At 34.6% G+C, this 15101-nt stretch overlaps 1 protein-coding gene across 1 annotated transcript; it reads right to left on the reverse strand.

Annotated features, from left to right (window-relative positions):
- Nucleotides 1-1730: 1730 nt before the first annotated feature.
- On the reverse strand, nt 1731-13906 carry LOC149419184 (Golgi to ER traffic protein 4 homolog). Its single transcript, XM_089637722.1, has 4 exons — nt 13774-13906; nt 13403-13685; nt 10556-10863; nt 1731-3579 (listed from the first exon to the last, which is right to left on the reverse strand). Exons 1-4 carry the CDS (start codon nt 13884-13886, stop codon nt 3318-3320), a joined length of 966 nt encoding a protein of 321 aa, XP_089493848.1. The 5' UTR covers nt 13887-13906; the 3' UTR covers nt 1731-3317.
- Between the last annotated feature and the right edge of the window lie 1195 nt (nt 13907-15101).

Genomic DNA, 15101 nt, shown 5'->3' on the forward strand with positions numbered 1-15101 from the left:
GGTGACCTACGTAGAGTTTGCAGTTGGGCAAAGGAGCACGCGTTACTTCTCAATCCTCAAAAAACTGTTGCTTTATTAATGGGAACTAAGCAAAAAATATCATGCGTAAAAAATGGAGGACATGTTGTAAAAATACATGAAACCACCGTTCCCTTTGTTGATGCTGCGCGCAACCTTGGAATAATGGTGGACGGTAGATTGAGGTATGATGAACATGTTAAAAACAGGTCACAGTGGTGCTACTCGAGGCTTCGTCTATTGTACAATATAAGAGATAACATATCAGTGAAACTACGCAAGATTATTACTGATAGTCTTGTTCTCTCAATATTGGACTATGGAGACTCAGTTTACGGTCCATCTTTATTGAAAAAAACCCAAAAACAAGTACAACGAGTCCAAAATGCATGTGTCCGATATTGCTATAATGTCCCGAGACGCGAGCATATCTCGCCTTACCTCTATCGGCATCGAATACTGAATATGTCGAACAGAAGGAAGTTACATCAAATGTGTCAACTGTTCAACTTGATGAATTCAAAGGTTCCTTCCTATCTGTTTGAAAGACTGCAGTGGTCCCGTGACTCACATGCACATAGTACACGCCAAAGAGACCATTTACTTGTTCTCCCCAAACATAAAACTGCTGTTTTTGAGGGTAGTTTTAGCTACTCATCGTCAAAACTTTGGAATAAAATACCACTGCCTATTCGAACAACAACATCGTTGCAGTGCTTTAAGAAACTCTGCAGCGAATGGTTGCTGACAGCACAGTCAACCGCACAACATCATAATTGATTGAATTTAAAATGAAAGGGACACCTACTTGTGATTATTATTTTTTTTTATTTTTATCTATGTATTTTATGTAAATTTAATCCTGAATTTATATTTTATTTTATTTTAAAGAAATTTGTATTTATCGATTTATAACACATTATATTAAAGGCACTGCTGAAAACCAGCTACATTCCCGGAGAAATCCGGAATGTACAGCTGAGCAGTTGCCCTTTTGACAATATAATCATCTAAATGTATGTGTACAAACTATATGCAAACATGTAAAAAATTATTGTCAAATAAACGTTTTTATTATTATTATTATTATTATTAAACAAGGCTGCGTAATGTCACCATGGTTATTCAATCTATACATGGATGCATTGTATGCAAGAATTGAAAGAGGTGGGATTGGGCGCGAATTTGAGTAATTTGAAAGTATGTTGCCTCTTGTATGCTGATGATGCGGTGCTGATTGCTAATAGTATGGATGATCTACAGTCTCTCGTGTCTAGGATGAACGAAGTATGCATGAAGAATGAGTTAATGATGAATGTAAGTAAGTCTAAAGTAATGGTGTTTGGAAGAGAGAGGACGAAAACAGTGTGCAATATAGCTGTGAATGTGAAAGGGACGCTTAGATGGTTTGGGCATGTAGAGCGAATGAGCGAAGAAAGGAGTCTAAGGAGAATATACGATGCAAATGTGAATGGTAGCAGAAGTCGGAGACGCCCGAGGAAGACATGGCACGACCAAGTGAATCAGATACTTGAGTCGGGCCATGTCAAGAGTCAGAACAATAGAAGAGTATGTATGAGACGATATAATGAATGAGGCAAGGAGTGTGTGCCAAGACTGAGTTGTTTGGCGGTCCGTCCTCTCTGCCTACCCCTGCGGGGAAACGGCGTGATGGTTAGTTAGTTAACATATAAGAAGTCTGCCTACATAACCGGAGCTTACAATGACTGTGCTATGACCGATCCACGAATTACAGGAAAGTAACAAAGTGGTTGCTTTGTACCTTTCCCATGATTCACGGCTCGGTCATGGTATGCTTCGGTTATGTGAGCACTTACTTTATGGATAAATAAGTAAAACCCATCCAGTAAGAAAATTAAACGAGAAGATTATGTATGTATAAAAAATCTTTATTCTTAACAACTTTAGACTTTTTAAACACGTGTTTTATAAATAGTGCTTTGAAGATACATTTTTTTTTCTTAAATACAGGGAAATAATATTTAATTGTAAGATAAAGTGAAGAGAATCATTCTAGTTGAAAATATTGTTACCAAAAATATTGCTATGCAAATATGTAGATGCAACCATTATATATAGCTAGACTGCAAGCAAAAGGAGCACAAATGTACATCTCTTGCCATGCGAAAAAAGGGTGTGATTTATCAGTAGTTCAATAACATTCATTGGTAGCCTCGCTTTCAGCATTGCACTTCATTCCGGACAACGTTAGGATGATAAGAATTGTATAGTCTGTCCTTAGAATTCATCGCTAGGCTTGCTGGGTATATTATTATATTTATACACCAAAACGTTAAAGCAAAATGAAATTGCATTACAAAGTAAAAATTAGATGCAAGTTTAGATGAATAGTAAAAATGTAGTGGTTTATTGTATAAAGTAAGTTTGTACTTCCGTGTCGAATTATCAATAGTTAAATATCTAATTAATTCAAAAACAATTCATTATATACAACAAAAAAAACTTTTTTAATTGAGCACCATCTTAGGCAATCTGTTAAGTTTACGTGATGAAACTAGAATATTTAAGTGGGGTAAATTAAGCTGGCGGTCTAATAAAGATATTGTTGGTCAGCGTGCAAAACCAGATCTGAATGGCCTGGTAATTCCCAACCTTACTATTTCTCCCCATTCCCTTCAATTGGGGATGCCGTAGTCCCATTGGTGCTGGACAGTTTGGACTCACATAAAATGGTATTCACACAAAAAGCATCTTAGTACACAGTTCAATAGTTAAACTAAGTTAACTTTCACAGTCCTTGAAAATTAACTGTGAAATTTGATGAATTGTTCAAATTTTCTGAAACAACCCGTCCTTAAACTACTCGTTTTCTTTTGCTTAAAAAATGTTGGTACAATCTGTATGGGACATTCAATAAATAGGCAAGGAGCGTAAATTTCAAACAAAGTTGCATTTTACCCAAAATGTAGATTGACAGTTTTGCACGCTGACTGACATTATTACAATAATGTAAATCCTATTATTAAGAAAAAATCATTGAAGATCCTCAAGATATCCCATACTAAAACAAAAATGAATAAATTTATATTTGAAAGCTTGGGTACTTGTTTAAAAAAACACCGTCCCAAAATTATGAAAATGGCCAGTTATTGACTCATAGTTAGTTAACCTCATCTACGCGGCTGTCGCTAGCATAATATACGTGAACCATCGGCAGTTATTACTAAAACACATTGTGTTTTAGAGAAACTTTTTTTGTGTATTTGTGTGCCGCCTGATGGGATATATTGCGTTGAAAAGGTTAATGTCTTTGGGTGTTATTCAAGATCAACAGGCTGGGTCTGGTGTGTCCTAGCATTGGAGTACTCCTCGTCTGATGAACTGTCTCCAATGTCCATGTTGGTCATCAGGGAGTTGAGGAAGTTGCCCATAAGGCCGTTGCCTCGCTGCTTTGGCTTTATCGGAATGCCAAAGTAAATATTGCCAATCTTTTCCAAGTAATCAGCGTACGATGCATCCCTGGCCACGATATGTTTCTGATATTTCTCAACAATCTCTTTGAACTTCTCCATGTGCTTCCTGGGAAACAAAAAATGCATTGTTTTTTATTTATTGATTAAATCTCTTAACTGTAAGGCAGAAATCTGTCTGAACTACATCTACAATAATTTGTACTGGTACACAGTCTATCTGTGCAGATAGAAAAACAACAGCGCATGTTGCTTTTAGGTCAAAAAGCTTTTAGGTTCTTAAAGGTGACATCTATATAATATAGGTATATAAAAACACACATATTCGAATGCAACGTTGTGTCAAAATTTCAACGCAATCTGTAAGAACTTTCAGTGATGTAAGGTTTTGAACAAACAAACATTTTTATTTATACAGGGTGTATCGGCACTAACCCGACAAACTTTAACCAGCTATTCCTTAGCACATTTGGAGTAAAAAATGTTATGTACACTTTGCTGTCCGGTAACATTTTTTTTCTTTTAAAAACAAAAAATAAATAAAATTTCCACACTCCGCTACTGCCCACAGTATAGGGGTAAAATAATTGGCAACGCCGCGCTACTGTCATCTCTTTCACACATATTCTGTCTCAAGTCCCGTGTGGTTCCCGCCACCCCGTCTCGTATCAGTGGTCAGTGCTGTTTTGGGAGTTCGCATGTCATCAAGTTTCTAGTTTCGTTTTTGTTTTGTTATCTAAGTTTTTACTGTTGAAATATGCCCCTCAATTATCCACCTGCCGAGCAAGCAGATATTGTTTTTGTTTATGGATTTTGCAATGGAAATTCACGAGCAGCCGTAAGGGAGTATCGCATGAGGTTTCCTGGAAGACGCGTCCCACACCATGCTACCTTTGTCCAGGTTTGTACCCTATCAATTGTTTATTGAAACTATTTACATTCATTGATAATGCCAAAAAGCGCTTTTGAAATTTAAACTGGGAACATTAAAAACATAACAAGGGGCCACCAACTTTAAAAATGTAAATTGTACTTTAGGTGATTTGTGTTCAGTGGTCACTAAACGGCGTTTTAAAAAGTTAATTAATTTTAATCTCTAATAAATGCATCATTCACTGCAATTGAATTCACTCCCTTTCTCACCATGGGATTATTTAAATTACTTGAATTCAATTTCACCCCTGTGAATCCAAGATATCAACCGTACCTAGTTAAGAAAATTATAATTTAAAACACTTTGTTATACATTTTACTATAAAAAAATGAAATAAATGAAGAGAAAACGTAAGTTTTCTGATATGTGCCTAAAATAAGTGTTCTTTAAAAATAAAATGAGTGAAAAAGCCCGCGATTGTTTATTTGACATTATTACTGAGCTGAATAATAAAAGCAGTTGTTATTTGTTGTTTTGTTTCAGATGTATCAACAATTGCGTGACTGTGGCATCGGACGGATTGAAGGCGCCGGCGGAGGACACAACATCGTTCCTGTGGCAGTTGAGGAGAGAATCCTGAACTTAATTACCGAAGACCCCACGCTGTCCGTGCGTCGGGTCGCTCTGATGATAGGACACAGGGAACACATGGCGGTATGGAGAGTTCTGAAGAAGCACGGGCTCAAACCTTTTCACTATAGGCGCTGCCAAGGCCTCATGGAGAATGACCACTTTTCCAGAGTCGTGTACTGCAGAAGAATGCTGCATAATGTCATAAGAGATGCAGACTTCATGAAAAACATATTGTTTACCGACGAAGCACAGTTCACTAAAACAGGAGTGCTAAATGTGCACAACTTGCACCATTGGGCTGAACAAAACCCCAAGCTTGTTCGGGAGTCGTCGAGCCAGGACAGATTTTCCATCAACATGTGGGCAGGAATCCTGGGAAATCAAATACTCGGTCCAATCGAGTTGCCTCCCAGACTAAATGGACCGATGTATTTGGAGTTCTTACAAGTGCAACTGGGCGAGATTCTGGAAGATGTGAACCTCGAATTACTACGGAGAATGTGGTTCCAGCACGATGGAGCCCCACCACACTATTCGATTGCCGTGCGGAACTACTTGGATGTCGAGTTTCCTGGTCGTTGGATAGGCCGTGGAAGTCCGGCCATTGCTTGGCCACCAAGATCACCCGACCTGACCCCCCTGGATTACTACCTGTGGGGGGCTCTCAAGGAAAAAGTGTATGCTAAGCCAATAGCCTCAAGAGAGCAACTGCTCGAACGAGTGATGGAAGCCGCTGCAGAAATTAAAGCAAATCCTGCAAACTTAAATAATCAAAATATAACAAGACTACACGCTTGCATCGAAAATAATGGTAGTCACTTCGAACAAATGCTCCAATAAAAAAATTAACATAAACTACATGTCCGCATTTTCATTTATTATTTATTGGTAAAATTCTCACAATGTCATTCATTTACACATCAATATTACCTACATATCAATATTTAATAAAATCTGTAGAAGAGTATGCCCGTCGGCATTCAACAAGTTTTTCGACAAGTGTGTCGAAAAGCGTCTTCTCTCTTTCCTACACACTAAATATTAATGGTTAAAAATGAGACGACTGATGCTTGTAAGCGCGCCAATACGTAAAAACAACGAAACTCGAATAAGAATTGCCAGGTGGGTTTTTTAATCGCTTTAATCTGACTTTAAACAATAATTAAACACGTAAAAATTATTTAATATAATATTACAGTACAGTACTTTGAACCTTCGCAATAAATTTATTTGATTTTAAGTTTAGTTTGTAGAACTCCATTTCAATTTAGAGATTTTTTTTATTTTAACAGTCTTATTAAAAAATTTATAAAAACAGTGTGTTTATAAACAAGTTCTGCTAGTTGTAATTATTATTACGCGTGACAGCTGTTTCACCTTCTGACGGCATTATCAAACTTTGGTAAAGCCACTTACAGACGACGTAAGTGATAACTTTCTTTTTTTATTATTCTGGCTTTATTGATTTCCGAGTAAATTGTCGTAAATTATTATTTGCTAATCCCAATATTATTTGCTAATGCTAATAATTAAGTGAAATTTTAAACAATGCAATAATAGGATTATTGCATTGTTAATTTCACTTAATGTCGTTGGTATTTCCAACTGATGACTCAGGGGTTTATTTCCCTGAATAATTAAGTATTTTGGGGTCTAATTATTATGCATTTCATTACATCCGATAATTTAAACAATTTTTATGTTGAATTGGGGTAAGTTTTATGGCTAAGGGAAGGAGTGGAAGGTGAGGAAGTACCTGGATATTCAGATCTGGTCACCAAATACGGCTAGTCATTTCAAGCAACGTTTAAATTCTAAACCTGGATATTCAGATCTGGTCACCAAATACGGCTAGTCATTTCAAGCAACGTTTAAATTCTGAACCTGGATATTCAGATCTGGTCACCAAATACGGCTAGTCATTTCAAGTAACGTTTAAATTCTAAACCTGGATATTCAGATCTGGTCACCAAATACGGCTAGTCATTTCAAGCAACGTTTAAATTCTGAACCTGGATATTCAGATCTGGTCACCAAATACGGCTAGTCATTTCAAGCAACGTTTAAATTCTAAACCTGGATATTCAGATCTGGTCACCAAATACGGCTAGTCATTTCAAGCAACGTTTAAATTCTGAACCTGGATATTCAGATCTGGTCACCAAATACGGCTAGTCATTTCAAGCAACGTTTAAATTCTAAACCTGGATATTCAGATCTGGTCACCAAATACGGCTAGTCATTTCAAGCAACGTTTAAATTCTGAACCTGGATATTCAGATCTGGTCACCAAATACGGCTAGTCATTTCAAGCAACGTTTAAATTCTGAATTAATTAATCAATTACGAAAAAGCGTGGGGTTAAGAATATTTTTTTTAAATTATAGTTGTAATTTATTGTCGATTTTTTAAAAAAATTGCGATATTTTAAATAAAATTTAATAATTATTGTTTAAATAAATTAGCAATCTGGCAGCATTCATTTGCAGGTGGTCAATCCAATGCAGTCATGACGTTTGTGTGAGTGCTTTCCTTTGTCTCAGTGTGTTGCGCAGCAGTTTTATATGAACCGTTTTTTGATTCATCGGGATTGTTTTTAAAACTATACATTCTTTGTACCTTCAAATTAGTGGAAATAAACTTAAGTGTGTCAAGCTGCTCGTTATATTCCGGTAATTCTGGAAGGCTTTTAACATAAGCAATAATATTCATAAATCACATTCCGCGAAGTTGTAAATAACTAAATTTATTAAAAAATATACGTTGTAGGATAGCCTAGCAAGTAACATTTTGACAGAGCACTTACGGTGATTTAAAAAACAACGGCGCTGTTCAAATAATCCAATTATTATTATTGATAAGTACCTAAGTGAGGAAAATTGTTTTTAAAAGTGCTCAGAATTATTGGACTTCGATTATAAATTCAGGAAATCTACTAATTAGTTTCTTAGTTTCAAAATTAGACTATTTAATACGTGAAACGCGTAAGAGGTGAAACCAAAGCATTCCAGAGGTGAAACAATTTAGATACAAAAATAAAACTGATGTGTACAATACAAGAAGACAATCAGTGATTCGCATACGAAAAATGTGAATAATCATTATTGTTAAATAAAATATTTCTTTTCTGGTACTGGATTATGTAATACGGGCTTCGTTCGCAGCAACACGCGAGAGTTGCGATGTTGCTTTCAAATTTTGACAAAGGATAAAACAGTGGTGACATGTGGTGAAAATATGTTTAATTAATTTTTTATTAAAAAAAAACGTTACCGGACAGCAAAGTGCACATAACATTTTTTACTCCAAATGTGCTAAGGAATAGCTGGTTAAAGTTTGTCGGGTTAGTGCCGATACACCCTGTATAGATTGTGGCATCTGTTAAGTGAGCCAAATTTCTGTCAGATGTCAATAAATTCTTGCAACCATTTAGTAATTATTATCATCAATATGCGAAATGAGCAGTCAGTAACTGAGTTGTCATCACATCTGGTTCCCACCCATGCATCACGAGTTCAATTTTCAACTCATTCGTAACCCTGGAATGTTTGTCTTTCTTTAAAAATAAATGAAAATCAATTTCTATTACATATAATAAATGTTTACTGCAAGTATAACACCTGTAACATGTATTGTGTCAGTGAAGGTTAGACCCATTATTTTTTTTTATTTAGGAAACAAACAGTCGTACATTTAAGCATAAACAATAATTATGCATTTGTTCTAGGGCTCTAGGCCAATAAAGTTCTATGTATTAAGTTTAGTTATTGATTTAGTATTTGTACTTGCACGATATATTTATAAATGACAAAAAATAAATAAACATTATAAGGAATTACATGTTATAAAACAAGTAAAGAAATAGAGTTTTTGCATTATCATACTATTCAAAACAATAAAATAAACTACGATGATAAAATTTTTCACAAAATAAAAGAATTTTAATTTTATCAGTTTAGTGAGCTGCATTTTATATGATTTCAAGTTACAGTTGAAAATGTCTACATCTCTAGAGGCATTGTGAGTTTTACAGATACGTCCTATTAAAGAGTTTTACGCATATTTGGATTTCTAGTGTGGTGTTCTAAATAAGTCGTTCGATTTGGTGTTGTGTTCAGGGCAATGAAATGCAATATGTTCTAGCAGATATGATGAATCAACAAGACAGTTCATGATTTTGTATAAATATAAGGCATCGGAAAATTTTCAGCATTTATATAAAGCGGTAAGGTCAAACCGATGATCACTAAAGCAATACGACCAATGAATGTTTGATATTGAGGATTTCAAATCACTGAGGCGAACTCGAGTTGTGACCTGACCTTACATATGACATGTGAAAGGCTTTGTAAAGCATATAATGAAGCCTCATTCTTTATAAGCTTTATTTAAAATATTTTCAATATGATCCTTAAATAACATTTTAGAATCTAGCAGTACTCCAAGATCTCTGATTATTTCTACTCATTGTAGGGGTACATTGTTTAATTTGTAAGCATAATCAATTGGCTGTTTTTTATGTGTAAAGGTAATAACATTACACTTGTCTGTATTTAGATAAAGTTGATTATTTTTGCAATTTTGCTAACGTCTTCTTGTAACTGGTTGCTGTTAAATTTATATAATTTCATGTCATCTGCGTAAAATAGGAAACAAGAATGACTAATAATACTTTTAATGTCATTTGTATATAAAATAAACAAGAGAGGCCCTAAATGGGAGCCTTGAGGTACCCCTGATGGAATAGTTATAATTTGTGACATGTAACCTATTAAGGCGACAGCCTCAGTTCTATTTTTAACATAAGAAGAGAACCATCTCAGAAGATTTCCACATACATCGATTTTCAAGAGCATGTTTAACAGTATGTCGTGATTTACTTTGTCAAATGCCTTTGAAAAATCTGTATAAATGGAAACCTGTTTCCCACTATCCATAGAGTTGAGAACAAAATCAGTAGACTGTCCTAGGTTCGATTCAACAGATCTGCCTTGAAAAAAACCATTTTGATCACAGAGTAAAAACCCAACACCAAAAATTAATCTATTTCTAAAATACGCAATAATTTTTCCATGCACATTAATTTGTAAGGATGGGAAGCCAAAATAGGTATTTCAGTAGGTTAAAAAGTTCACATAAATGTGGAGATTTGATGGCTGTTTGAAACTGGTGAGTAAAAATATATCAATACTAACCTTAGAATTGCATAATATTCTATATTTTTCAGACATTCAATAAGAAAAAAAAGTGTTGAAACTCGGGCAAAATTGGGTAGTGAATCTTTACTAGCCAAAAATAAACCATACATAATAGAATCAAGGGAGATGGGCCATGAACCACCATCAATATGAAATTGCACACACAAAAGTGTCATCCACCCATATTTTTTGTAAAACGCATCTATGCACAGCGGCGCCCAGCCTTTGTTCCTACCTACACACAAAACTCATAACTTTCTTTGACTCTGCTGTTTTGATAGTCCCTGAAATTTAGGTGCAGCTCGACCACAATCAGCACGCTTCCATGCCATATCTAACTAAGTTGCTATTATCTATGAAATAAACCAATGATTACTTACAATTCTATACACTCGAGAAGAAAGCTTATAAAATTCAGCATGGGCATCGCAAACGGCACCCCGGACTGTTTTATGTCCGGATGCTTGGCGATGTACTGCCTGAAGGTGTCCTGCGCCAACTCCTTCCTGCGCAGAGTGAGCGTGTGCAGGACGGCCTGCGCCACGAAGATGTCCACCTCGCTCTTGAAGCCGCGGCTGGTATGCATCTCGATCAGCATGGTGCCGAAGGACTCGCCATCGTTGGAGCGCAGGAAGTGCTGACGCGCCGACTGTGTATTCTTCTGCTCCCAGTAGATCTTAGCAATTTGCTGAAATAGAAGAGGAAATATTTTTATAATGTGGATGCATTAATTTTCCCTATTGAGGTACAAATGGACTTGATATTCTATTTGTAGTCTTGATGGGCTATAGTTTGGCCAAAACTAAAAGATCGCACCCTAACATCGTCCGGAATGAAGCGCTATTTAGGCGGCGAGTTCCGCACGGCAAGACACTTTAGGAAACAAGATCATTTCAGAAATCATGTTGTGGTGGATTCCTACAAGTTGAATACTAATATTTAATATATGTAGTGATTCAAAGAGGTCATTTTTTAAGATTTTAGTACGTATTAATGAAGCGACTCACCAAAGGTCAATAAGAATGGATTTATTTACATAGCAATTATAAATGTTTATGAATAACGCACAATAGAAATTAGAATACAAATAATATGAACTGAACGTAGAACAAAGGAAGGCAGTCTCAAGCCAACCAAAGAAAAATGAGTGTTAGGGAATCATAATTTATATAAGGCCAGTGTTAGACGTGGGTAAAATTGAATGAATGGATTATGTAAATGAATAAATTCAATCTTGTAACACACTCGATCTGATTCTCAATTTCAAACAGAATTGATTCTTCATTCCTTACCTTCGGCCTTGTATTCTACGATTTTTAACGCCACCATAATTTTTTATTTCTATTTTACAGTTAAATTATTTCAATGTATGTATAGTGTTTTATTAAGGTAAACGTTTACTATGTACTGTAAACGATTTCAATATTATAATGTTTCTTAGGTATTTAAATATTATTCTATGATACTATGGGCGGCACGCCGCGAAGTTTCCGGAGATATTGTGCAGGACTCTATCATGAATAGTATCCCGCAGAGTAATCTATAAAAACCCGTAGATCTGCATACCTCTTTCACTTATTGGAGGTATTATTAAATTTATTCCGTATTCAGTTGTGACATCGAAGTCCTAGAGGTCCTAGGTCCCACGTCAGTGGTCTGTCACTATCGAGTCTGGGGGGAGTGATCAATCCCAATCTCTGTTTCACTTATTCAAGGTATTAATACATTTATTTCTTTTCAGTTGTGACGTAGTAATCCCAGGTCCTAGGTCCCACGTTTGAGTCTGTCCGGAACGCTTAATTTTAGTCTGTTTCAATGAATATAGAGTTATTACTAGATCCGCAGCTGTTTTATTTATTCCTCTAGGTGTGTCGCTCACTTTCAAACATTCATCAGTTGTTATTATATTATACATTTAAAAAATTATTATAATTATTATTTAGATGAAGAGAAGCAACATTTCGTCACATTAATTAATATGTACTATATATATTTCTATTAAGATATTCACATTAAAATGTATGTTTATATTAGACTACACGAAGTGGAAATATTTTAAGTTTAATAAATAGAATAAATTTAGTAAAACTTTACAGGTGAAACAACAAACTGTTTAATTTTAAGATTTAATCGTAGACCTTGGCTTTAAATTGCAAAAAAATCTTAAATGCAGCTGTACTAGTCTAATATAAATACATTTTCTATCGATTTACATGTTGTTTTCACATTTTTACTACTTTTTTTATAAATAGTTTAATAAACTACATACAATTAATTTATTAATTACATCATTCGCAGTCTTTCAGAGAGACAATTAAAATTTAGGGCTACTTTTATTAAACTCTATTTGATATATATATATATATTTTTAGTCATTTTTAGATCATAGCTTTGTGAAGGTTCACCTCAGGTGAGATTTACACTAAATAACATAATATATGAAGATAAAATAGCAGATAAAACACACAATATTACAAATTTACAAAGATAACAGCGCCCTTGAGGTGATTTTGCACAAAAATGGCACTATACAAATCATCCAAATATTATTATTATTATAATATTCTAAATAAATTATTTAGAATATATGAAAAATCGATTAAACATCAATTCTCCCAGCTCCAAAATGTTAAAAAAAAACCATGGGGCAATTCCCCCTACACACAAGCCTACCTTTATTATGGTGGTACATCTTATACAAATAAATGATTACCATGTAACTTTTTTTTTAATAAACATTTAAAATATATATTATGTAATACCTATGTATGCAAATTACAATTATAACATAAAATATTCATGTGCAGCAATCTCACTTACAAGAACATTATTTGAGAATAAAGACTGGGCCGAGTATATGAAAAGCATGATAAAAGTAATTTAGTCAATTTTTTTAACAATATTACATTTAGGTGTAGGTATGTTGATTTATCGTAGTATTTAATATACGAGCAAGTAGTTGTTATTTCTGCACGTTATTTGCACTAGACTGAAACCTGAAGCGCATTTTGCAAAACACTTGACATCTTTATAACAGGTGTTAGTTGCCATCGATTCATTAATGTTATTTATACTATAAATTATCCCACCAAATCGTTCAACCACTATTTGCATGTAGCATGCACCTAAACTAGTTACTATAACCTGCAAGCCTTGTTTTATATGAAAAATGTTTGATATTTTCTACACAGATAAGACCTAAATAATTTCTAACTGAATGGGCTTACCGAATGGAAAGAAGGATGCCCAGAGGTTTTAGTTCCCATAGACCATCTCGTAGCGTTAGCCACATAAGTCTCTCTCTCTGGCATGGAAGGATTCATCAACGAAAACAATTTGGTTACTTTGCTTATCCACTCTTCAGTTATTTCTATTTTAGATTTGATCAGAACATCAATAAGTATAATGGCAAGGTCGGAGCCGCTTTCCATTTGTTGCTTCTCGAGTAATAACCGAGCTCCATTTTCTAATAAATCTATTAATTCCACGAATTTACTTTGGCCTAAAAGTCTGAAAAAGAAGGTTATGTATGAACGACAGTGCAATATGTGTGATTTCTTTACTTAGTTTGGTTATTGTGTATTTATATTTCGTTCACCTGAAGTATAATGTTTTATAAAGTTGATGAGCTTCATAATATGAACCTTCTGATATGGAAGCATTTAATTTTTCTTGAATTCTGCCAAGTCCTCGCTCTTTGCCCGCCGCCATGTTTACTTATTTTGACGTTTACAATTTGTTCAGTTCAGTGTTAACATCCCACGGTTATGAACAATACTTCTTGCGTAGGAACCATTTTTTTTATATCCGTAATCTGGGGTCTGTTGTGACGAAATTTTGTAAAAGATTTTTCTACACAGTAGGTACTCACTTTAATATTGACAAAACAGTGAAATATTAAGTAATTCATAAACCTAAAAGTCCTGAAAGAGTTATTCGAGAAAATTTTGAAACCGTGGTGTCAGTTTCAAATTTTTTTTATCAGTTTTTAAAAAAAGAGGGGTAAGACGCGGTAAAACGTATAAAGAATGCCTTTACCTATATAATTTTATCACGACATGTCCCATTCTTTGTTTCGTCAAATACCCCGAAAAAATCGTAAGCTGTTATTTCCATTAACCCTTTTGCTGCCCGAAAGTAAACACAAGATACATACTCCCACGCCAAGGATTTTTAGAATATTTTACATTGCCTCATTATTTATTATCCTCAGCACTTAGAGATTGTAAATTATTACCAAAACAAAAAAAACTTGTTTACGTTACACTTTTAAAAAGTCTAAACAAGATATCTTTATGAATTGTTGCATTATTTGACGAATAAAAACTATCTATGAAACATCAACAAACTTCGACCCGCCGCCATTATCAAATCAGTAATCTCACCAACACATACAGACATACTATAGTAATATCAGTATTCACGTCTCCGAAGTGGGACCTCTGCAACGGCTCACCATTAAATTTCTCACGATACAATTGTGATAATATTATTGTTTTAAACTTAATTATTTATTAAACTTTTATTTACAGTTTCTTATCGTATTATTTATGTTAATAGTTTTTATTCGAATGGTAGACTTTAAAACAAGAAAGAATACACAATGCCACATTACACTGGGAACACATATCGAGCCATTTTTCTGCGACTTTGTTTAAGCTTTGTATTCGCACAAACATGGCAGGCTCTGTATGGCTTGGATTGTTTTGATGTTTACAATCTCTTTTGAAAGCAGACGTAATGGTGTGTCATGATGAGACGAATGAGGAGTTGAGTAGAGTTGAGTTTTTTGTGGTGTTTTGCGATTACTTGTCTTATCACACATAACTGATAATCGGGGAAGCTCATACCTGAATTTTGTATGGTGTTGTGTACAATAAAAGAATTTAACAGATATAAAATCGAGACAATATTCTCTTATTTGGT

The sequence above is a fragment of the Hesperophylax consimilis genome, chromosome 12 (assembly GCF_061612785.1).
Source record: "Hesperophylax consimilis isolate HC1 chromosome 12, BYU_Hcon_1.0, whole genome shotgun sequence".
In the NCBI taxonomy this organism is placed as follows: Eukaryota; Metazoa; Arthropoda; class Insecta; order Trichoptera; family Limnephilidae; genus Hesperophylax; species Hesperophylax consimilis.